Source organism: Tyto alba, unplaced genomic scaffold, assembly GCF_018691265.1.
Source record: "Tyto alba isolate M040663 unplaced genomic scaffold, T.alba_DEE_v4.0 Super-Scaffold_10, whole genome shotgun sequence".
NCBI lineage: Eukaryota > Metazoa > Chordata > Aves > Strigiformes > Tytonidae > Tyto > Tyto alba.
This window is the reverse complement of record NW_024881262.1, coordinates 29,547,473-29,572,306: the sequence shown is the minus strand read 5'-3', so window position 1 is coordinate 29,572,306 and position 24,834 is coordinate 29,547,473. Positions and strand designations below refer to the sequence as shown.

The window sequence follows — 24,834 nt, the reverse complement described above, 5'->3', positions numbered from 1 at the left end:
TAACACAACCGACCTCAGACATCTAGAAAAATTATCACAGTGGCAGGACACACCCTGAAGGTGTTAGTACATGACCAGTAGGTCCTTTACTGGCTACTCCACAGGCTGTTTGAGCACTTCCACTCTGTTTATCCTCCCGTCAACTCTGTGTAGCAGATTAGTAGTTACAACTCCTGTTACAGGAGCGATGAGTGAATGGTCCTTGAGTAGCTTACGTGCTTAACCTGCAGCTCAGTATTTCCTGTCTTGAAGATGCATGTGCTGTCTACAGTGGCTGAGGTGTAGTCCTTGAAGGAGCCTCTGGTGCTAGGGGCTTGGAAGCAAAAGTCCCTTCTCGGGTGGAGAATACCAAGCTCAGATGTCTCTGCATTTAAAATACAAAAGCACAGGCTATAAAAGCCAGAAACTTCACTGTTCCTGGCAAAAACTGCTTGGCAAGCTTTCAAACTGCTGAGGATTTCAGTGGTATATCAGTTCTGTGAAATACCACATAGTATCTTTACCAAAATTCAGAAGTAATTTTGGTCACTGGTACAATCATGAGCAGTTTCCCTAACGAGCACTAGGAAAGACCAGAGTATAACTGCTCCTTACTCATTAGTGGCTTGCTCGCAGGATGTACGTTACCCCTGCTCTTGGGACCTCATGGCTTAATATTCACAGTCTCATTTTGAAAAGCCATCACTTCTGGTAAACCCTCCCGCTTTTCCCTGCTTCTTGCGGGGCTGGCTGGCTGTCCTTCACCCAGTGGAACCGAGTCCTGCTGCTTTGCTTAAGTAAACCAGACCAAGTGAGTTTTTGCAGTAGTTCCTACCCCATGTTTAATGCAACTTCCTGGAGCTGTTCCGGCACCTGCTCCCTTTATCCCTGGCAGTTACAAGAGTTACTCACAACAGATAATTCACCTCCCTCCGTCATACTGGCCCCCTCACCAGAGCTTTATCTCCACTGAAGTGCCAGCAGTGTGCCTGTACCCCCGGCGTTCCATGGTCAGCTGCTCTCCTGCCGCTCGGGTGCAGCTCAGGGCTCTTTTGAAGGCTGGGTCTGACAGCTGGGGGCAACCTTAATTGACAGTGCTTTCCTTTTATAAGGCAGCCTTTCAGTCACCTGCACAAAATACAAGCTGCACCCATGGGCATGGCTCTGGGTGCTCACCTTCTGGCTTGCCCCCACTAAACCTGCCCTTCCCCGCTTCAGCTGCGAGAGGCTGCACTGTCACCCTTGTCCTGTCACAAGGCTGCTGAGCAGAGGCGAGTGCAAGCATGTGGCATTTAACAAAATTCCCCAAAAAGCAGAGTCAGAAGTAGTTGTCAGTCTCTCGTTTTGGCTCCAAGGAGAAAACAGTCAAGACAGTACTGCACAGCTTGATGCCAGAACCAACCCCAACCTTCCCCTTTGTGTTTCTGCTTCGGCAAGGCCAGTCCGTGATACATCAAGCCGAGTCTCCCGAGCGTCTGTCCTGTAACAGATCACGCCCTCGCAGGGTGGCTGCAGGTGGTTGGGAGCTCAGGAGGTCGTCTGGCCCAAGCCCCTGCTGCAGCAGGGCCAGTTGCCCACAGGTCCGGGCAGCTCCTGCTGATCTCCCAGGACGCCTACTGCACAGCCTCCCTGGGCAGCCCGCACCACTGCTCAGTCACTCCCACAACTGCACAGGGAGAAAGATGAAGGCAGAGGAGGCCTGTTGTCAACTTTTACAGTCAAACCTGAGTAAATACTGCAGATCAATCAGCAGACTCCAGCAAAAACTGCGCAGAAGCATTCTCCAGGACACAGCTACACTTTCACAAACGGTGCTTCCCTTACCACCAGTGTTGATCCGCAGAAAGGACTAACCTAACGTGCCTTTCACTGCACTCCCTCCTTGCACAGCGTGTACTTCAGCAGGTCTGTCACACCAGATGTACACGGGGCAGGAAGAGGCAGGGGAAGACCAAGAAGAATGCAAAGAAAAGCAGCTTAACCAAGTACTTTTTTCCTGATAATACAAAGTTACACCAGCCTCCTTGGTTTTGTTACTTTATTGAAAGTGGCAGATCCCTTTCAATGTTTTTAAAAACTAAAACCATTGTTGCTTTGAATACTGAACAAAGTTTGTGGGGACTGTTTCCTTTAAAAAGTTTACTCATTACACTGCAGTGCATGTGAGTAATAACACAAGGTACCTTATCGACACAATTTGCTACCGTCATGAACAGCAACTTTAAAAGCAGCAGGAGCCCTTCAGCTGCCTTTCTGCTGGTCTGCAGCCTCTGCCTTCCACCTCAGTAAGTTTTCTGTCTATACATTAACACCTTCTCCTGAGGAAAAAATGGGTTTGTTCTGTTCTTCATAAATGCAGGCTCCGAGACTGCTCTCCCCAGAGGGAACCACCACACCGCAGCAGATCCCCAGCCAGATCAAACAGCAGCACCTCTTCTCAGCTGGCCGAGTGCAGAGTGTTTGCTGAGCCTGTATTTATCCATCAGAGAGGAAGAGTAAAGGATAGTCATAAGCTAAAGTGAATACTGCACACGGGGATGAGGGGATGTATGGTCCTTTTGAGCTACTTTTAGCCCAGCACTTACAATCTGCAGGTCTGAATCAAAGTACCAACGAATCAAGCCTTGTCACTAAACAAAGTGGCCTATCTTTTTAAAAAAATGCTGAACAGCTACAGCTTTTGTTCTCAGTGGCTTTGGGGTGAGCCACATCATTCACACGCAAACACCCAGACAGAAAGATCTGGATATCTAAGGTCTTGCTGACTTAATAAGAATAGCTTTACAATTAGAGAGCAGATCTCTAAGCAACCAGCTATCAGAAGTTATTTATTTTCCTAAGTCTATTTTTCTAGACCTTCAAAGAATAGATTTAAGATCTGTGCATTTACCTGAATTAAAGATTTGCTTTATAAACTAATACTATACAGAAAGCAAAGCTAGTTGGGCATGGCTCCCCTGGAATACCTTAAGCAGCCAATACAGCGGTGGGTGCTTTAATTCCTCTGCTAGCAACCACCACCCCAGCTGGTCAACGGGAGCAGAGCCCCAGCTTCGGCGAGTTTAGATCCCAGACTGAAAGAAGAGCCAGAAAGGGCGAGTTGAGAAGGAGGGGAAGGAGGCCTCGAGCAACTTTTGCAACCCCCCCAGCCACACCATGCAGGTCTCCTTGCTGCTAACCATCCCGTTTGTACCTTTCTGTAGAGGATGGGTTTCTTGCCTCAAGCACTGCTACACAGCGTCGATCTGCCGTTTGAACTGAGGCCCTGTCAGTGCCTTTGGCTGTTGTGTTCCCCCCACCCCCTTTTGTCTTTTTTTTTTTTTAAATCTTTCTGCAACATTTGGGCATGTACAGTACGTGTCAGCTCAACTAAGAGACTGGGACTGCCAAACCTGCGTATCTAGTTGCTTCAGCTGCAGAAGCACCACAAGGAAAGGAACTTCACCAGTTCCCAAACCAAATGCCTTCCAATCCCTGGAGACCCAGGGCAAGTCCTGCTGTTGCCTGAACTAGATGAACCAAGACCTTACACAAAACGATGTCCCAGAGCCAGAAAAAAGTACAGTCAGCAAACCCATCCTCCTGTGAAACGACAGGCTGAGAAGGAGCAGCAGCATATCAGCTCTGCTGCTGCTGTACGTGAGAGCTTTTCCTTACTAGTGTGTGGAGGAGTTGAAGCAAATCCTCCAGAACAATCGGAGTTGCTCTAACTTTCCCAGACACCATAATATATGGAGAGCTTCCAAACATACCTGCGTTCACACCCTACTGCTCACAGTCACTTCTTTAGGAAGGGCAGGAGGCTAAACCCATCAGACTCACCTTTGAAACATATCGCACTGGAAGAGAATCTCCCTATTTTTCAGCAGCCAGGCATTTACCAGTAACAAGCCGTGAATCAAACAAGCCAAAATGGATACATCCATAGGGAAACAATTAAAAACTGCATTGATTACATTGTAAAAACAATTAGACCACCCATCTCGGGTTCTGCAAAAGGTCTAAATTGTACTTGCATTGCAAACCCCACCCTGGGTTATCATGGAAACACGTGTAATATGAAGGCTCTGAAATGTCCTGGAGTCCGTAACACAAATGTTACATCCAACAGCAGATGGTGGTCTGGATTAGAGATGTAGTTCTTATGAAGCTGGGAAAAATCCTTCCCCCCTCAAAACAGCAGCAGGGAATGTGTCAGCGGGCAGAGGTCAGGTGGTTCCGACTGTGTGAAAACCTGCAAGAAAGAAAAATGAGAGGGACTAGTAACTGCAGTTCATCTGCAGCCCTCACGTGGAAGATGGCCCACCCGTGCCGCAGCAGCTCGTGTGTCTGTGGACGAAGAGGTCAGTCTGGATGTGTTTGTCCCCACTCCCATTGCCACCGTCGGTTTTCTAGATAAAGAAGTCTTGAGAGAAAAAAACCCAGCAATTTAACAAAAAGCCACGGTAGCACTTTTTTCAGGCTTTTGAGATTCAATTTTAGGCTAATAAGAAATTTTGAGCACTAGTGTTTTGCAGTAAGAAACCAGCAGAGCCTCTGATGTTTTGCAAACCTCCAAAAAACCAGCGCCTTGTGCTTATGCACTGTCCCATAGTGCCATTTCTAGGCTGCTAAAAGTGAATGATACTGAAACAGCTGCCTGGTAGAGTCACCCAACACACATCTGCGAGTACCTCCTGCTCAGCTGGAGGCTGAAGTTTTTGCAGGCATCACCAGGACATTTTCTGTGACCTCTACGTGTCTGCCAGAAGAAACAAGAGTGTTCTCTTTCTGGCTTTAAGTGATTATTAGATGAGGGATCTAAACAGACCCATAGCATATTTGCTTGAAAACTTGATTGACTTAGTAACAGAAGGCCTCAAGGATGGCCAGTATTTTAAGCCCTCAATATCTAAGGCTCTTCTTTGCTTGGCGTCATCCAATGGATACTTGAGCTCCAAGGCACAAACTACACCAGCTTAAACCCATCAGAAATAAACACTTAGAAAGCCCAAGCTGAAGACTATGAAGACTGTCTAGTTTGGGTTGTATTTACATTAGCAATCAGAACACAGAATGCCTCCTTCGGTCACATGCATAGCAAAATAATTCTCACCAGTGAGGGCTCAAATGTTAAGTTTCTAAACTGGTGCGGGAAGGGTGAGATTCAGGGTAGCCTGCTGTGAAAGGGCAAAAAGCCAAATTAATGTTAAATAAAGCCTGGTAAACCGGTGATCAGGATCTGCCATTGTTGCCTGCAACACATGGATGGGACTGAACTTGGTGCTAGTAGCGGAGGCAAGTTTGACACAGCACCTGCTGAGCAGCAGAGAACTTAATTCTACCAGACTGTACTCCTTCACTGGTTTAATAAGTAATTCACTTCAGGAAAAGTACACTGTCCTGCTACCTGAAGCTGGGCAAGCAGAGGGACTGGCTGCACGCAGTGCTCTGTAAAGCACGTTCCTTGCGATGAAACAGTCAGTATTCCAGAAGCAATCCCCATGATATTTTGCATAGTCCTTGCTACCTGGATAATGGGATCAGCAGGGTGTCATATATATATATACACACACACATATATATATATGCAAGATGAAGGTGAACAGCAGCATCTTTCTGTGCTCTGCAACATTCATCTACGCTACAGAAACCTGTTCAGTGTGAGAAAGGACTTCTAAGGCAGGAAGAAAGTCCATTAAATGAAAAGCAGTTAAAAGAAGTGATTTAGGGACTATTGGGTCAGCTGTCATCAATATTCACTTTTTGGGAGTCTTGACTGCTCAGCCACCAGCCTTTACCATAGCTACGGAGTACGACAATGGTTTGGTTCACTGCCAGCTCCACCCCAGCCCACACTCTAAAGGATACTCACCTTTGTACTCGCTCCACCATGTGTGCTATCAGTTTGTCAGAGATGCCCGGGCAGGACTCCTCAGCCAAGCTGAAGGCGTTCTCCAGCTCCTCCATAGCTCCCACATTGCCTCCAGTCTGCTTGTGCTTATCTTTAAGCTGCAACCCAGAAACAGCACATTAGTTCCTTATCTCATTGCAGAGCACACTGGTCAAGCAGTGCACTACAGACATGAAGTCCCTTTCCCTTTTAATATGACTCCACAGAGGTGCAGGCGGGCACCCACATTCTTCTTAAAAAAATAAAGGGCTCCTTTTGTAGGTGAGGAAGGTGGAAGTCCAATGTCCAGAGTTCAAACTTTCCTCCAGGTACTAACAGCAATTGAAGTCCTTAACAAAAAGGCCCTGACGTGCTCTTAAACAAACTAAATGATAATAGAGATGGATCAACAGCCCTGAAAATCCCTACATTGTAACAGAACAAAGAACTCCAGTTGTAGGTGAACCAGTACAGTCACCTTTGTGGCTAATGACAGCTTAGCACCCAGACACACACGGAGGCTTGCAGACACGTAGGGCAGAAAATATTGTAACACCAGGTGTTAGTCACCACCACTTTTAATGACCGCAAAAAAGGCCGAGTTGCTTCCAGTGACCGGGGGGCCAAAGCAGACTACTGCCACGCTACAGATCCTGAGCCACTTGGCCCCCGACGCTCCTTCCCAGGAGAGCTTTCCTCAGGGGGACAGGGGAAAGAAGCCCACACACCAAGACCTCCACATGCAGCTTCTGATCTAGATGCAAAGCCTCAGTTTGCATTTATCATGCTTAGCGTGCTCGGACTGGACCTCGCCAGCCACCAGTCTACTTGCACATAGTTCCAGCTGTTAACCTGAAGCAGCTAAACCTCTGTCATTAAGGAACTCCTGACGGGTCACTGGTGCTGAGCCTGAAGGATTCTGTCATCGGAAAACCCCCAGTCACATCCTCCGCGGCGTTCCCCCACCTCCTCCACACAAGCAGCTCGTGTGGCAGCCCCTTCCCTAGCACACATCATTAAGCAACGAGCTCAACAAAAATCAAAACCTTTTGTTGAACAAGCAGTGTCTGCCAGCTAACCACTGTCCAGTTCAATTAAGCTCCTGTTAGGCTGATTAAAGGGCTTTACATAAGCCTCACAGTTCTTTGCTTGCAATTCTAGGATCAGCCTTTCCTGTTGTTGGAGCTCACCTTTTCTCTATGGTCCAGAAAGCAGGACAATGTGAATGCTAATCCCCAGCCACAGCCGTCCCTGTGCTCCAAGTCCCCCACTGGAAACAAACGGTTTGGAGCCCAAAAGAGCTGCTGCCTCTTCAGTGGGCTAATTGCTCACTAACACAAAGCCTCAGCTGTGGGAGCAACTTGTACACGCCTTTGCTCACTCAGAAGTGGCGGAGGGGGGCACGGAGGGCAACTCGATTACGCGCATCAAGGGCACAGATTTCTTAAGCCAAATATAGATGTGATGCTAAAGTCAAGGATTTGACTTGACGTCTACCTGATCAAAGAGCAAAATGAGACAAAGGGTCTGTCCTGCAGGTAAGGTGACAGTTTATCATCAGCCTTTGATGCTGAGCCACCGACCTTTAGTTTGCCCAGCAGCCTGTGACGTGAAGCACTCTGTGTTATCCTGTCACCTTCCACTGCAGAAGAGCTTTCTGGAGGTTAGCAGGGGGTTGGAGAGCTATACTGTGCAAAGCCCTACAAGTTGGCTTTTATTCCCTGCTTGGCCCTCCAGGCCCAAAGACCTCGCTTTTCCTCCCTGTCCCAGAAAGGGCAGACAGGTTTCCAGATTTCCAGTTGCCCACATCTGTGTTAATGACCCAGCATGGGTCAGTTTCAATATTAATATCCAATAATACACACACAGGGAAAGCACACAGAAGATTATGAATAGCATCTCGGTAAGATTTCAGTTCAGCTCTTTTATGGAAAGAGGTGATCAAAACCTAGCCGGTCTAAGAGGCAACAATACAACAGTAAGAAAGAGAAAGTCTGCTGTTGGTAGGAAACTAGAACTGAAAAGAACAACACGTGCCATCAGCAGTGAAGCAGATTTCCAACTTGGAGAGAAGTTTTCTTCCAACTCCCCTGCTACTGCACGCAGAAGCCAGGTTATTTCAGAGACTGCCCAGAACCTTCCCTGCACGTGGGATCAGCAGAGCCAGCAGGGAAGTCTAATCAAAGGAAAGGAGAATCAGCAAATCTGGAGCAAGGGAGTCAAAACAAGCAGAAATTAAAAGTCCAAGAAGCCACTTCTGGCCTGGAACCAGTGCAGCAAGGTCAGTAAGGAGAAGCAGAAAGATGCACTCACTGGGTTGAAGAACTCACAGCCCCCGAGCACACCCTCCCCCAGAAGGCTCCTAAACAGAAAGGCCTGAGAACCAGAAGTCAATGATTACGCTGCACAAACAAACTGCCTGCATCAGAAAGCAACATTACTTTTATCTGGTTTTATATCATAGGTCTAGGCCTACAAAGACCCAGACCATCTGCCTCATTCTCTGACCTCTGGAAGTCAAACTCAGAGGAGTACAGAAAAGGCCAATTAGCTAAACTCTCAATTTCCAAAGCAGCGCTGGCTCAAGAGCCTGCTCTTCAGAATGACCTCTGCTTCCCGCCCTGCAGCAAACCCTCTTTCCTCAGAGACTTGAAAAAAGAGATTTTTGTCTAGAGGCTATTCCTGAAAAAGCACAGCTCTCTGCTGGACCACCCCTGGTACAGCATCAGGATCCAGAAAAAGAGCAAGTCATCAGGACCAGAGAATGGGTCTCTGACCCAGCACCCCAAGAAAAGACCCCTGACACACAATGCCTGTGTGATTTCTTCTGAACCAGAACTTACTTTCCTACACTCCTGCTGGAAACAGCAATGGAAACCCTATTAGCTAGTAGCCCCTTATGATTATCATCCTCTTCTCCTCCCCTAAAACATCACCCAGCTGGAAAGAATTCAGCTCTCTGCTGACACAGACACTATCCCATCGTCAATGGTAGCTTTCACTTCAACTCCACATTCCCCCCCCCCCCCCCCCAGAATGCAAGGCAGGGAAACAGTGTGGATTTTCCAAACACATTTTCTCTGTCTACCTTCCACAGGCCACATGGTAGGTAACTCCTTGGCCTCGACATGCTAGCAACAGCAGGCACGTATAAATCAAGAAGAGGGCCTAGTAACTGGCAAAGCCAACTCCTGCTCTAATCCACCCACGCTCCCCTCAGTGACACTGCTGTGGACAGCAGCAGATAGCATGAGGGAACCTGCCCAGCGACGGGCAAGCTCAAATACCTGCCTGCCCCAGCAGGAGCTGCACTTCAGCCACGGAGGCCCGGGACACCAGAGTCCAGAGCTGCCCAGGCATTAGCAAGCCTAAGATACAGATGAGAAACAGGTACAGGAGTGTCCTCTACCTTATCCTCACCAGACGACACCACAGTAATGCCATGCTTCCAGGAACACAAGTGTATTAGAGAGGACACTCCAGGGACAGAGTCACTGTCATAATACATACAGTATAGACCTCTGAACAGAGGCACAAATACTTCATAGTCTCTCAGCCCTACTAGGTACTTCACCACACCTCCCTTCTCCAAATCTTTGCCATTTACTTATCCACGTCAAGTATCTCTTCATCTCCAACCACCACAGACACCAAGAAGGTTCTACTCACCTCCCCAAAAACTGGGTGAACAAGCGTGGAGAGACACTGTGACCGTGGTTGCCTCTTGATAGGCTCAGTAGGCTAGAAAGCAACATGAAAAGAAGTTACAAGCACATGCAAAGGCCCTCAGGGCACACGAGCTACTAAGCCTTTGGTAAATTCACAGCACCTCGATGGCAGTTCCCTCACCAGGTCTCAGTGTCAGACTGCAGTATTCTGGCAATGTGGAAGGGGCAACTCTGGGGCACTAGCCCTTGATACCAGACTAAAGTAAATTTTAGACAGAGGTTGAGCGACTGGTAGCTTCCCCAAGGCCCTCGAAAGCTTCTCTTAGTTCGGTCCGCTTCTGAAAGTACAGAGAGCAAACAGACCTTCTGGGAACCATGAAGAGCCATTCCTTTGTGCAGCTTGCTCAAGGAGTTGGGGCGAATAGTTGGCGGGAATGTCCAGATTGGACCCTGGTCTCCATCCTCTGTGTCTCCGTCACTACAAATGAAAAGGGGAAGGACAAGACAAAGCCTCAGCTCCATACACCAGATGTTTTACCCATGCAGTCCCATAGTGACAAGCTCTTCTCCACCCGATTGTCTTATCACCACAGGGCTCCAGGCATGTCCCTCTCCCAGAAAAAAATCCTAAAGAGAAACAACTTCAGTCTATACGGGCTATACACAGCACCACAGAGATCTGAGCTAAGCACTACATCATGTTTCCAAATCACCACAACCACCTTTCTGCTCTAGCCAGCTGGAAGACAATTTCAAGCGCTAGTTGAATTTAGGAGAATTTCAAGACAATCCAAGCTAACAACTTGAGAGGCCAGGCTTAGATGTTGCAAGCCAACCTCCCAGAGTCATTGGTCACTTGAGCTGCTGGCCGCTGAAAGAGAAGCTCTGTAACACCAGCCTGGCAACAAAGTGCCCTTTCCTCACCCAAGGCTCACAGCCTCATTATCATCCACATCAGTAACAAAGCCCTCTCCCCATGAGCACACAAACACACACACACAGCTGTTGCCACAGTTCCTAAAGCCTGTAGCTCTCGTATCTAACTGAATGTGCATAAAATCCAGGCAACAAGAGCCTTGTTTTACTAGTTACACACAGACTAGACGTTTCTTGTTAGTACTTCTGATTTCTTACACGCAAAGAGGGTCCGCAGGTTAAGACTAGAATAGGGCCCCACTGAAGAGGAGGTAACAGCCTGGTTCTTCAGACAGCGCTCACCCGCTCTCACAAACAGATGCTCACAGGTCTCCCTGAGCTACCGTAAGATCTCCAAGCCCAGGTGGGGAAAAGGATCTGAGCTGTCTGCAGTAGGCTGCCCCAGGGCATGCAGGGCATAGCAGAGGCACCCCTCCATGCAGGACATGTACATACATATCAGAATCGCCAGAACTGGAATCTTCTCCGTGGCCCTCTGACTTCCAGCGCTTGAATCGATCTATCAGCTCCATTAGGAATGAGGTTTTCTTGGTGTAGCGTGTGATGAATTTGTGCTTTAGCAATTCTTTAGCTGTCGGCCTCTGGAACAAATAAGGAAAGCATGCTACATCTAACCATCTCTGTACATTAAACACGCAAATGCACTGACTTAAATTCTTGCCAGGCTTGCCCATCCATTCTGCAAGCTCAGTACTTCTTTCTCTCTCTCCAGAAGCCTGGTGCCAAAAGGTCTTCCTGCTACATAAATCTTTGACTTCTTCAATGCTTTACCCAAATTCACAGGCAGACAGCAATACTCACAAATCTAGGATCCTTATTGAGGCAGGCTTCCACAAACTCCTTGAAGGGCTTGCTGTGGTGACCCTCAAGTGTTGGAGGGTTATTTTTGGGGATCAGGAAAAGAACCCTCATAGGATGCAAGTCAGAGTTTGGAGGCTCTCCCTTTGCAAGTTCAATGGCTGTAATTCCAAGGGACCAGATGTCTGCCTGAAAGATGAGCAAGAACAGTGACAGCACGGAACAGCAAGGAGCAATTCTGCAACATGGAAGCATGCAACTTCAGCACAGCCAAAGGGCTGATCACATAAAAGCAGGTCGGGTGTTTCATGGCTTCTTCTCCAACAGACACTGAACCATAACAGAAGAGTATCGTTCCTGCAACAAGCAGCACTTCCAGTCCCTGTATTAACCCTAGCACCATCTCATACATCGAAGCATCAAGTAGCAATCCTCCTGCTTCCAGCTCACCTTGAAGTCATAAGCAGACTGTTTGATGACCTCTGGTGCCATCCAGAATGGAGTCCCAACAAAGGTGTTTCTCTTGATTTGTGTGTCTGTCAACTGTCCAGCCACCCCAAAGTCAGCCAGTTTCACATCACCTTGTTCCGAAAGTAGCACGTTGGCAGCTGTTCACACAAACAAGCATTAAGTCCACTGGTTTCTGAATCATCTCCAGCCCACACAGAACTGAATACTGAGAACAGACCTCCTGTGATCCCCTCCTTTGACCCAGTGAAAAACCCTCAACTCAGATTTCCAGCTTTGGACTCATTCTCATGCTCTGACCTCTGCTGGGTAACACAGAACAAGTTCATACGCTTGGCTGGATCGAAAGGGGTCTAATTTCTAGGCTAGTAGCAAGGAGTAGATGTGAAGGGCCATACATTCAATTAGATGTGATTCCTGGTCACACAAAGAAGAGAGGGCAGCATGGCCCAAGACACCTCAAATAGTCTTGATTTTTTTCTCAGAGTAGCATTCAGCACAGGGTAAACTACAGATCCTTCTAAAGAGCTCACAAGTCCTGGTCTTGTCCTGCTTCCTACTCACTTGGCTTAAGACAGTGACACTGCTCAGGTTTTGGGACAGGGGTTTTTTTTGTAAGATTTTTCATTCTGAGAGAGACCCTACCTACAAACTTTCAGCATTTCCCCACTGCTGGCAGCCAACAGTCCTGCACGGCTCGCAGCACTAGAAATGTGTAGTCTCACATACACAAGGGAATCTTTTCTACATATGTCCCTGCATGAGGTTTCTCTGCTCTGCTTGTTCACATCCCCTCCTGCAGAGGGTCAGAGCAGTTAGCATCCAACACTTGCCACGCCTCCACAGCACTGTCCTCCTGCCCTCCTGCTGTCCTCTGATGCTCTGTGCTCAGCGTGACACTGCTCTTTGGGAGGCAGATGCCAGGTCTCTCCACACTGCGTATCACCACTGACTATAAAAATCAGTAACAGGATAAGCTGACACAAGCTGCCCTGATTTTCGAGGGCTGTGAACCCTGCGTGAGTAGCTCACCTTCACAGTAAGCTATAAGCATGATAACCAGCATACACACACCTTGGGGTCCAACAGTAAAGCAAACGTCCAGCATAACTGAAAGTCAGCTAATAGCTGAGCATGCCTTTCGTTGACCCCTTTGCTTTAGCCCCCCACCTGTCCAAACTACAAATACCAGAGAAGAGCTCCATATCCTTCCTGCTACTCTAAACCCTAAAGTAATGAAAAACATGAGTTGCAATAAAATGGCAAGCATCAGATTCAAAATCAAGCAACCCAACAGGAAAAGCAGCACTGAGAAACAGTTTTGGAAACCTCTGAGGTTGTTGCTGTATTATACTTCTGAATCTTATGTTAGCACATCCCATACAAGAAAGAGAGCTGAGCTCTTCACTCTTACCTTTGATGTCCCTGTGGATCTTCCTCTCAGAGTGGAGATAATCCAAACCCTTTAGGATTTCTCTCAGGATAGTAGCTATGTAAGTCTCCTCCAGGGGTCCTGGCTTCAGCTGAAAAAAGGCAGAGAGATGACAAAGGAAGGTGACTGATGCCTTGTCTTTTCCAACCTCTCAGTTTGTTACTTGGAAACCTTGGCCAAGCAGGTCATATTCAACAGAAAGCACCTACTGCACACCTCGTGCACATTCTGCAAGCAGAATACTGGACTTTGCACCTGGCAACATTAAATGGAAAAATCTTTCTGGGGATTTTCTATTAGTCTATTAAAGACTTCCCAGACAAACAGCAGGATGCTCATCTCTCGCTTTGGCCTGGAAATACAGTGGTGAACAGAATATCTTAACAGTTTCTCTTGTTCAAGTCTCTCTGCTAGCATGCAAGAACTGAATTTCAGCCACTGCAGAGACAACTTCTACCCTCTGGCTCTCTGGCTGTGGAGTATTGTACCAAAGCTCTTCTCCTTTCTCTCCATCAGTTCTCCTCTAAACAAGTCCTGCTTTCTCAGTGTGATAACTGAGGTTCTGACACTAAGATGACTTCTGCTGATGACAGCCAACCCCCTCCCCCTTCCTTCAAGGCAGTGCAGGATCAGCATTTTTCACTACATGACCTTAGTTACTGCTCTTGAAGTAGTACAGACTTCATTGTCCTAAGAAGAAAAGTGAAATCCTGTGACAGAATACAGCACAGCAGACCTTTGCCCATGTGTTTATTCTGCATTTGTATTCCCTTAAAATCTGGGGTTACTTGTTAGATGTCATTTGTATTATTGAACAGACAGGAATCATGATCATAGGCCAGGTCCCTGCTGAGCTTGATGCCGTGCAAGCGCTGAACAATACAATGAACACTTAGTAGGTGAAGTATGGATTTTCAGTGCTCAAGAACAACTGGCTGCTGTCACATTTCAGTTCACTGGCTCTTCCCATTGTAAGGCAGCAGAGCACGCTGGAGCTTTGACAGCTGAGCTCCACGCAAACATTTCCTCTGTCCTGGGATATGCATAACCAGCATGTCTGTCCTGCACTGCCTACCCTTCAGGCACAGGGCTGCCAAGAAGATAGTATGTGGCAAGTGAGTGTCTGACTTACAGACATTTCACAAATCAAGGCTCCAGCCAGTGTTTTTCATGGTCCAGAGCTTACCACATACTTACCAAATCCAGGGCTGAACCTCCTCCTAGGTACTCCATGATTATCCACAGCTTAGTGCCCTGCAAGCAAAAGCACAAATCAAGAGCAAAGACAGTGATAAAAGCAGGCAGAAAAGTGAAACACCCCAGAGGCAGCAAGACACATGAGTAGTCCTGTAGACAATCCAAGAGATGCTGCCCACCACAGCTCTCAGAGGCTTAAGGAGGGAGCTCCCAGCTCCCTCTTTCCTGCTGACACAGCATTACAGTGGTGGACCTGCCCCTAATTCTTCCTCTCCGTCTGCAGTTTTATCTGAGCAAGCTTAGTGCCCCTACAGGCACCAGACTACACAACCCACAGAGATAAGCATGTTCTCGGGTTGGAGCCATTTAACATCACTCCAACAGAACTAGCACATCTCCTTCTTCACAGTGACAGGGGAGCTTTGCAGCCTTTGATCTCATTAACAGGACTACCAGTTTGAAGGGTATGATCAGCAAGGCACTCTCTTACTCCTCAGAGAAGAGGTTTCCAGACTGAGGTTTGCAGGGTCCTGGTAGGAAATAAACAGCAGATCCATGAAACCACAGCTTGCTTAGTGTTTTCAGCAGAAGGCTGAAAAAAATGCATTATGGCCTTTGAAAAGCATGTCAGGAACAATCAGGATCCAAAGAGCTGAAGAATTGTTTGCCACTGACCCAGTGTTACACACCTCCAGCTGCCAGCATGCAGAGGTCACTGCTGATCAGCACGACTAGCAGCTTCCACCTGAGATTCCTAAACCTGTTCTCAATGGGAGTGAAATCAGCACTCCTGTGAAGACTGAGGTCCTGTTCTTTTCATCATTTCTGATGAAACGATGATCACAAGATCACAAAGTACAGTTTCAAACTCCTCTTCTTTCCAGAGTCATAAAGGCCCCAGTGGTACTACCTTAAAACTGTGGTATTTTGGAAAAGTATTCCACAAATGTCCTTTCAAGAATGGTCAAGCTGGGGAGAGGTCAGCCTCTTAAATTAATAATTTTCTCTACAGCGAAGTGCCCCGCTCTTGGGACCACGGTGTACCGGGCACCTCATTTCCATGTACTTTGCAAGCATCTTAAAGCCCAGCCTCCTACTAAGACCACATAAACACAGTGAGCAGAGCCACTGCTGTTCCTGCAGCCACGCTGCCACTCACAGATTGGGCACCTTTCAGTGTTGTATGCCACCGTCAGCTGCAGCACTCAGAGAAGCCCACCCCATTCCCAAACTGCTGGCAAGAGAATCACTGTGGCTTTGTCCTACCTTCAAGTAGGAGCCATAGTACCGGGTGATGTAGGGACTATCACACTGGCTGAGCACTGTAATCTCCTGCTGAATGTCCTCAATTTCATCCTCAGCCTCCTCCAGATCAATGATCTTGATAGCAACCACCTCCTTGGTGCGGTTGTCGATCCCTTTATACACTTCACCAAATGATCCTTTGCCGATCCGCTCCAGCTTGGTGAACAGCTCCTCAGGATCCACCCTGGAGTGCTAAACCAGAAAGCAGAGATGGGAAAAGTCCATGAAGTCCCATGGCAGCCTGAAGAGCGCCGTGCATACCCATACAGCTCATCCCCCTATCTGTGCATCTACTGTGTTGCTTAATTCACCTGAAGCTCACAAATTCTAAAAGGTCTCCACGTGACGAGAAACTTAACACAGAATATATCCGAGATTGGAAGAACTGAAGAAACCTTGTATGTGGCCTTTGTGCCCCTGCAGACTGTAGTGGGGGAGGAAGGAGAGAGAAGCCCAGAAGGAGAATGTCAGCAAGTATCTCTCTGGAAAGTGTCAGCTCCTTTGGGACAGGACTGTTCAACTGCAGGCACTAAACTGGTGCCAAAGCAGCTCCATGAGCAAGCATTTGTTCATGCTTGAATAAAAAGACAGGCAAGGTGTACCAGAACCAGCCTTCTTTTGAAGATCCAAATGAGAAAATGGCCACAGGAAGTTCCCAAGGATGTTTCCCTAGTCTGCCTTCCTGCACTCAAAGATTAGAATGATTTGCACCCTTCTCTACATGTTTTAAGGGCAAAATGCTCCAGTAATATAAATACCTGTTCACATTAGCCATTCTCTCTACTGCAGCCTCATTTCCAGGCAGCACCCAGCCCAGCTCTCCTCAGATGTTTGCAGAGAGCACCTCATGTCTTTTAGAAAGTCAAAAGCAAGAAGGCCAGACACCTGCCTATCCCAGAGGAGACAGGAGACCTGAATGGACACTCCATCTGCAGACCTGCTTTTCTGGAACAGCCTCTCCTCTGGATGGCATGCCCAGATGCACAAGCAAATAGCATTTCCCTCATTAGATAAGCATGTCAACTGGGAAGCTACTAACATGATCATCGATCATCAGAGAAATACTGACTCTTTAACAGCAGCTTTAAAGTTAACTTTTTATTTAGATGAGTATGGACGAGAAAGGGAAGAAATCAGAATCATTTTCTGATGCTATTTCATTCTGTCCAACTGCAGACCAGGAGGTCCTGCTCTGCTTCATGCTACTAAAAGGTTCTTTGTGATTAGTTTTTCTGCCTTTTTAAAAAAATAAGTCTAGTTTTAAAAATATAAAATAAATCTGAAAAATACAGCCTGGCCTACAGGAAGTGGTCAAGCTTTTACAGTGAGTTTTCCACACCCAGAATTTCTCAGTCTCACCTCCAACACGTCACCCAGAGGGACCACTCCCTTGGAAGGGCCTTGAGCTGGCAGAGATTTTATCTGAGAACAGGGCAGCTGCATTTTTCCATCTAATACCAGGTTCTAGCAGCAGGCCATCACTGAACAGCCCTAGGTGCTGCTTAATCATTAAGCCAGCCAGTCATTACAGCTTGTTTGCCTTCTGTGCCCAGTGCATTACTACATGGAGCGGGCCAGGCCCAGAGTAAGCTTTACAGTCAGCTCACTCAACAGGATTTCCACGAGCATTCCAGTCCAAGCTACAGAAGGATAACCAAATATCCTTGTGCATCCATGGCAACCCCCAAACAGGCTGTAATTTGAACAAATGCACTGGAAACAGACTGGAGGGGATATGCAGAGATAAAAGGAACTGGCAATACATAACAGGGATGGGAGAGAGGGAGGTGGGGGAAAGGAAGAGGATCTGAGCTAGAGAAATGACAGGAGACAACGTGAGAATGATGACTGCGGCGTAGGGAGAACAGTCTGGCTAGTCCAGGCTCACAAGAGCCCACGAGCAGTTTTCACCTCTTGACCAGCTTACAGGAAGGGGCAACAAGGTGGTCCAGACATTACCTTGCATGCTCACCTACTGCACCATAAAAATGCCACCCACCACATCAGCCACTCCCACACGTCAGGAAGAAGAGAGAGAAAGAGGATCATCTCCTAGAAGCACATGGCTCAGCTGGTAAAGGAAACACCATCCACATGAATCCTGCAGGAAAGCAACCCTGCAAGAAAACCTTCCACCCCTCCCAAGTAATTTTTCCATGAAAAAAGGAACGGCAAGGTAAAAGTTACTGCTCCCCTCCTCAGCCTGGCATGGCACATCAAAGAATCAGGAGTGATTATTCATGAATGGGGCATCAAATATAACAGCACCGGCTACTGCAGGCAGCTCTGGGGACAACCACCGTGTTATGTATCGGGCTGTGTAACCATGGACAGCTTCATAAAGAAGCTTCCATACTTCGATGTCCGTTTATCCCATTTTCTGCGAAAGAAAGAAGTTCAGGTAGGGGCTGTGAGTGACCTTCCTGACAAGCACACGGCGACTTTGCCCAAGGGACCTGCAAAACAATACAACGCTGACAGGCAGAAGAGACAGGCCCACCACATTAGGTTGGAACAGCAAACTTTGTTTGTAGGTACTGGATTTACCTTCCCAGTGCCTGTCACTTCAAAACGGATCTGGAAGTGCTTCAGAGCTCTCAGGTGACAGGGCAGGAGTATGACTCTATGGAGGGTCTCAGGATGGGTAACCCCTGGCACAGTTGCCAAAATCTCACAAGTCATGTCCAGCAACAATCAGAACCTAGGGAGCGAGTATGGGGCAAAGCGGTAGAGTCATTCCAGCCACTGTTACAGTCTCCTGGACACCTGCTGCAGGACCAGAGTCTGCTAATGAGTTTATTCATTTTCTGTCAACGGGGAAGAGGAAACAGGGCTGTCCCGGATTCAAGCAGGTCAATGCTCAGTGCAACACCTTGTGAATTATTATTGTGGACACCACAGAAGACACTGCCAGGTGGCATTTTCATGGAAGCAACCCTGAATTCCCATGACAAACTACAATAGATAAAATTATACTGGTCTGCAGGACATCTGCTCTGAAGCTCTTGTCCATTAGAAAATTCCTGTCTGAGCTGCTGCATGGTAACTTGCTGATGATGAGCAAATTTTCAGACTGAAGGGCACACAAGCCTCAGCACTCACCAGACAGAACAAATGCAGTTATGCCAGGAAAGGAGAGCTATGCAAGTGCACCACTCTGTCAGAAGAGAAGCACACTGCCACACTCTGGGGGCTCAAGCGGGGGGGGCAGGGGAGGAGAAAACAGCATTCAGTATAGCCTGACTTTCCCCTACCCCAATAAATCTGCACCTGCAGAGCACTGCAATGAGGGGTGTAACAAGCACAATCTGTCCCTTTTCTAAATACGAATTGATCTCAGTGCCAGTCTTGTTATCAGAGAATCACCCTGGCTGCAAATCCATGTTCTGGAACTGCACAGCTACAAACACAACTGAAAAACTTCATTAGTAGAAAGTAACAGAACCCAGATGAAATGCTTTCTCCTGAATAAATGAGCACAGATAACCCAAAGAAGCTTACTAACACCTGTCAACTTTGCAACTGCTCACCAGCTTGGAATCTTTCCATTTTCTTCCACATTCACAAAACCCACCAGGGCTGCAAAATGGAGCACCAGGTCAGAATCTGAAGAGCAAGCTGACCAGCTGCTGATCCTCATTCTACTACAATGCATAAAGCCTTTAAGGGATGGTCACCTCATCCTACCTTTTTGCTTGACTGAATGTCAATTACACAGCAGTTGTGGAGCAAAAAGCCTCATGCTATTCCTCCCCACTGAGAGCAGTCAGACACTAGAGATGGCTCAGTCAGGCATGAACAAGCTCTGGGGGGAGAGCATACAAAGCACAATCTTGGTCGTACATGCAGGAAGGAGAGGCAGTAAGTATGAGGGGGATGAGGACAATCTACCAGTAACGTGCTCCACTTCTGCCCTCCAGGACCTAATCTTACAGCACAGGAAAGAAGGATGCTCTGTCATGACAGGTGTGGGGGTGTTTGCCATCACAACTGATGATGCCATGTTTTAAAACAGAGCGACTCACTGCAGACATCAGGAATTAAGAACTGCAGCATGTTACGAGACAAGCCTGGCAGTAACACCAGCTGCTTCACAGGGAAAGAATGGGTTTGGCAGCTTTGCCACCTCCAGCTGCAGAGGCATGATATCCGCAGCCTTTGAGAGGAGATGGGTAAATACCTACCCTCATTTCAAAGCTAGTACCTGGAAAAATAACCTGCCTACTGGGAACAGAAGCAAATATGCTTTGAACCAGCTCAAAGTCTTCTCCCTGGGCTGTGTCCGGCTGGATCTCACTCTCGAGAGAGTCATATTCAGCATCAGGAGCAAGAGTCACACCTGCAACTGCTGCATAAAACACTGAGAGGTGCTTAAACTCTTGGAAGTGTGAGTTCCTTGGTCTGGGGCAGGTCAGGATCAGAATCACCGTTCTACATGGGAAAAGTCTGTAACAGAAAAAGACTGTCAAGGCCACAATACTTCAAGAGCTGAAGCTCACTGGGAGTTTGGCAGCCTCTGAAGGTTTATACAGAACTACAGCAGCATTTAGTGTTACTTCTGACTAGAGCACTTTCCGACCAGACGAACAAACATAATTTTCCTCTGTCAAAAAGAGTGGAAGGAGGAAGCTGGTTCTGACAAACCTCAGCTACTGACCTTCTTTCCTTCATTGCCTCCTCTCCTCCCCAGCTTCCCATCCAGCATTTACCCACATTGCATGCTACACACTAACCTCTGGGCCACCAATAGAGATACCTGCAGCAGGCACGATGTTCTTTCGGGGAAAATCAGCTTTGTAGCTGGAAAATTTGAAAGCTTCCCTGTCTATATGAAATTTGCACACAGCTCTTTTCAACTGCTTAGCCTGAGACAGTTATGAACTTCTGGAATATAAACAAGGGGGAAGTTTGTGTTCAACACTTTGAAACATGAATTTGTCTGAGACTCCCAACTTGCTTCACATATACTATCCTTTTGCTTCAAGATTACTTAGCCAAAGAACCCGAACAGCTTCTTCAAGGTCACATAAGAAACAACAAAACTAGAAACAGAGCTCGGATCAGAGCTTTAAACACAGTAATGCAAATACGTCATCTAGTAGATAGAGCACCCGACAAAGACTGGAGGCCCACTGTGCTGTATGTACACAGCAAAGGGCAGCCAAGAAAAGAGAGAGCCAACAATCTGAGGCAGGGAAATGGAGGAACAGAGGTAAAGCAACCTGGGGATTTGCCTAAGGTAACCCTGCACATCAGCAACAGAACCGAGAATCAAAGACAAGTCAAGCCTCTGACGTCCCAATCCAGGTCTTAGTCTCTCAAATTTCACAGTACCTTCCACCACTCCCTAAACTCTGGTGAACAGAACTTCAGGCCAATTCCTACTGCCCTTTGAGCAAGCCTCAGTTACAGATTCTGAGGTCCCATCAAGGATTCCTGAAGCGACCCGAGGAATGGACAAGACACACTGCTCTCCTCTTCCAGGACCAGAGTCATGGGATGACAGAATCTGAGAATGCCTTACATTTGTGTAACAAATTCAGAGATGAGACCTCAGGAACTCTGATAAGCTTTATTAGTGAATGTTGTGTACAAAAAAAGCTTCAGAGCAACCTTCTCTGTACCTACAGAACTCAGTTCTCAACCCTAACCAGACAGTATCCTTTCTTATTCCTTTAATTTCTCTCCCTGTACTATGACTCACTCAGGCACTATATTTGCATTGAATTCCATACACACTTTGGGGAAACAGTTTAAATGAAAGACAGCACGCAAACTAAGATGCATTGCAAATCAATTTTAAATCAGCAAAAGGCTTGGAGAAAGCATCATCTCAAACCACTAAAGCTTTTAGCATTATAATTCTACACCTAGGAGCAAAACAGAAAAATGCCAACAATGCTCACAAAATGGGGTTTAACAAGACCAACATTCAGTATTGACATCTGTCAATAATCAAATACACCCCACAACCAAATTCAGAAGAAAGCAAATTCAAGCCAGTGCTGTTAATGTGGTTTAGCTTTTAGTCCCAAGTCATGACATCATCCTTCCACATTCCTCTTACGAAAATGTCATCACAACAACAGGATTTAACCACATCCACTGAGGTTGATATCTCTCTCGGAAGCGTTAAATGTTCAGATATCACTACCTCTTATGCATTAAGGTTATAAGCACCGTTTTTCTCAAGCTACTGTTATGAACACTTCAGTAAGGTATGTCTGGCACAGCCTGCACACATAACTTTTCTGTTCCCATTTCTAGACTTCCTCTCCCCAAAACATTCAGTCAATGATTCCTGCCTGCCTAAGAAAAGCAAAGTTAACCTCAGAGAAAGGCACCATACTGGGTGAAGAATTCCCTTTCTATATAGCTGGCAACCTGTCAGTCCAACACCACCATGGAATAAGACACAAATCGATCATCTAACAGGAGTAAACTGAGACATGTGCAAGAAATATGAAAAAAAGTGGCAAAACCTGATTTTCTGGTGATTTGTTTTAAACTAATTTCATTGTTATGTTTGCTCTTGATACAAGAGTTTAAAACAAATTTTTAATTGCTGCTTACCTGGCTGGCAAATTCTCTCAAGTGAGCCATGCCTACAGGATGGTCAGACATCCGCTTTAGCAAAATCAGGGAGGGTTGGGATGTCACAGCACAGCGGGAGAGCGATGCTTTCTCATCCACTGGTCAACTGCAACAAGAATACAACAAGGTTCTCAGAGCCTGGCTCATTCCCCAGAAGAGTTACCTGCATCTTTTTCCTCGATTTGCAGTTTTCCTTGAACCTACCAGCCATTCTAAGTACGCCAGTCCCTCCTTGCAAACGCCATTTCTCAACTCTTCCCAGACATGCCTTCCTGATGCATCAAGGAACCTCACTTTAATGATACACAGCGACAAAGCCGCAGGCACCATTTTCCCCACCTCACCTCAGTGTGCTCCCCAGTATTGTAGCTGCCCCTACAGCACTGTCCCCTCATCACCACTCCCAGCATCTTACCCAGCACAGCCCACAGTGTTATCCTCAGACACCCTTTTCCTCCTACTCCTCCCCAGTAATCCTCTCACTGAGGCTACCCCTTTGTTCCCAGTACACCCGCTTGCAAAGCTCAGCTCCCCGGTGCACCTCTTCCTCCTCAGGGAACCCAAATCCTACACCAGCCCTGGGCACCCGCCCCACCAGTACTCCCCAGTTCTGCTGAGACCTTGTACTCCTCAGCAACCCTCTCCACAGGGCTCCCCTGCAGCAGAAGAGCCCCAAACCCAGCAGGACCCCTCAGCCCAGCCCAGTCCCCTCAGGGCACCCCCGGCCCTCTCCAGGGTCCCCTACCCCAGTGCCCCCCTGCACGGTACCCGCAGCTTCCCAGGGACCCCTCACCCCACCTCACATCTCAGGGCCCCCACCCCTTCCACTCAGTCCCCCCAGGCCCTCCCACGCCTCGCACGGCCCCTCTGTCGCGGATCCCCTCCCCTGCAAGTGCCCCCCAGGGGCCCTCCCGAACCCCGGACAGCCCGCCGCACCTACAGCCAACGGTCCCCGCGCGAAGGGCGGCGCGGTGCCATGCCGGACCCACGCCGCTGCCACTCCGGGCTGCCCCACGACACCGAGCTCGGCCGCGGTGAGGAGCGGCCAGGGGGTGCCGGGGGCGGGGGCGCCGGGAGAGGGCCGGGCCGAGCCGGGCGCAACAACACGGCGCGGCGGGGCGGGCGGGGGGGGAGGCCGCGCCGCGCTGCCTGCCGGGAGACGTAGTTCCCGCGCCGGGCTGGCCGCCCAAGGCGGCGCCTCCGTGGACTACCGAGACCGGCAGGCCGCGGGTGGAGGGGCGGCGGCGCGGGGGCTGCTGGGGCGGGGAGTCCTCCGGCGCGGGTGGCGGGGACTACCCTTCCCAGGGGCCCCCGCGGCCTCCCGCCGTTGCCCTGCGGTGGCGGCGGGAGGACGGGGCGCACCCCTCTTTTTGTCCTCCCTCAGGGAGTCTCCCCTCGGGGTGTGGTGGCGCCTCTCGCCAGCCTTCGCAGGGGTTGTGTCGTCGTCAGCCCGCCGTGGTGGCGGCTCTCCCGGTGCCACCGGCGAGGGCGGGGAGCCTGCCCTCGACGGGGCTCGGCGGAGCCAGCGGCGGTAGGCCCGGAGCTGGCGGGGCGAGGACTGTGTCACCGACCTCTTCCCAGGGCTTGCTTTGCGGGGTTGTTTGGTTTTTTGTTGTTTTTTTTTTTTTTTTTTTTCCTCTCCTCCACGTGCTTTAATGTTAGTGACAGATTCACGTTTTCAAAGGAAAAAAACAAAAAATCGCAATATCTTTTGCCAGTCAGCTTTAGAACTGGGCTTCGGTTTTCTTCTGCAGCACAGACACAACTTTTTACCAAACGCTGGTGCGGCTGCCCACACACAAAGTGTTTGTCGTAAGCTGTTTCTGCTGATGATGAATTTGTGCTGCTTTTGGGAAGAGCTGCAGCAAAAGCAGCAGCCTTGTGATGCGTTGCTGCATGGACAGGTGGGTCTCAGCTGCAGTGAGGAGCCCCCGCATCCCTCTATTTCCCTCTCCCCTGGTCACACCATCCAGCGCTTTGAGGTACTTGAGTGAAAACATCAATTACATAGAGGACTGGTATCAGATACCCCTGTAATGAGATAATATCTTTGTATTTAAATGAACTGTATCTCGGCTGGAAAGTTTCCAACAAAGGTCTTACCTGTTGGATCCCTGGATTGCTTGAGTTTTGAGTTTATACCTGCAGGACATGTCTTCCAGCCCCACGAAATATGATCATCTTCTCAGAAACATTCCTATTCCAGCCCAACTTGACTTTGGAGATCAAGGAACAGACAGAGGACTCAAAGGTTCCTTGTGAAGTGGAAGGCAGTTCTGTTTCACTTCTGCTGCAGCAAAGACTAAGAGTTGAACTGTTCCCTGTTTGCATGCACACGAATCACCTTGTAGCAGGGTCAGTTGTGCAGTCACTGTGTGTTACTCAGGAAACATTTTACCTCGGTGGCTCAGCTCTCCACCTCCTGTCATGGAGACTCATTAATTTAGCCATGTAGTTTCATTCTTGGCATCAAGCAAGAGGGCAAAAATCTCACCAAAAAAATGTTTATGTTAATTACTGTGCCAAGTCTGAACATACACCACAAAACGGTCTCGCTAACCTGACCCATAGACCTTAGGGTGGTA

At 48.2% G+C, this 24,834-nt stretch overlaps 1 protein-coding gene across 2 annotated transcripts; it reads right to left on the bottom strand.

Annotated features, from left to right (window-relative positions):
- Positions 1–2,000: 2,000 nt before the first annotated feature.
- Positions 2,001–23,355, bottom strand: STK25 (serine/threonine kinase 25). 2 transcript variants are annotated; one of them, XM_032992603.2, is made up of 12 exons: positions 23,186–23,355; positions 22,229–22,355; positions 15,617–15,847; positions 14,351–14,407; positions 13,136–13,244; positions 11,704–11,861; positions 11,257–11,442; positions 10,891–11,036; positions 9,883–9,997; positions 9,521–9,592; positions 5,834–5,970; positions 2,001–4,213 (listed from the first exon to the last, which is right to left on the bottom strand). In XM_032992603.2, exons 2-12 carry the CDS (start codon positions 22,277–22,279, stop codon positions 4,174–4,176), a joined length of 1,302 nt encoding a protein of 433 aa, XP_032848494.1. In that variant the 5' UTR covers positions 22,280–22,355; positions 23,186–23,355; the 3' UTR covers positions 2,001–4,173. The 2 variants fall into 2 exon arrangements, with proteins under 2 accessions (XP_032848494.1, XP_032848495.1); XM_032992604.2 differs by having other exon boundaries at positions 23,190–23,355.
- Between the last annotated feature and the right edge of the window lie 1,479 nt (positions 23,356–24,834).

What these genes read in the sequence shown, in the direction of transcription:
- STK25 (XM_032992603.2), bottom strand. Translation starts at nt 22,279, where the DNA reads ATGTCTGACCATCCTGTAGGCATGGCTCACTTGAGAGAATTTGCCAGC. An exon ending in GAGGTTCAGCCCTGGATTTG is followed by an intron (nt 13,245 to 14,350) that starts GTAAGTATGTGG and finishes GCCTTTTTTCAG; the next exon opens with CTGAAGCCAGGACCCCTGGA. An exon ending in CTCTTCATGGTTCCCAGAAG is followed by an intron (nt 9,593 to 9,882) that starts GTCTGTTTGCTC and finishes GTTGCTTTCTAG; the next exon opens with CCTACTGAGCCTATCAAGAG.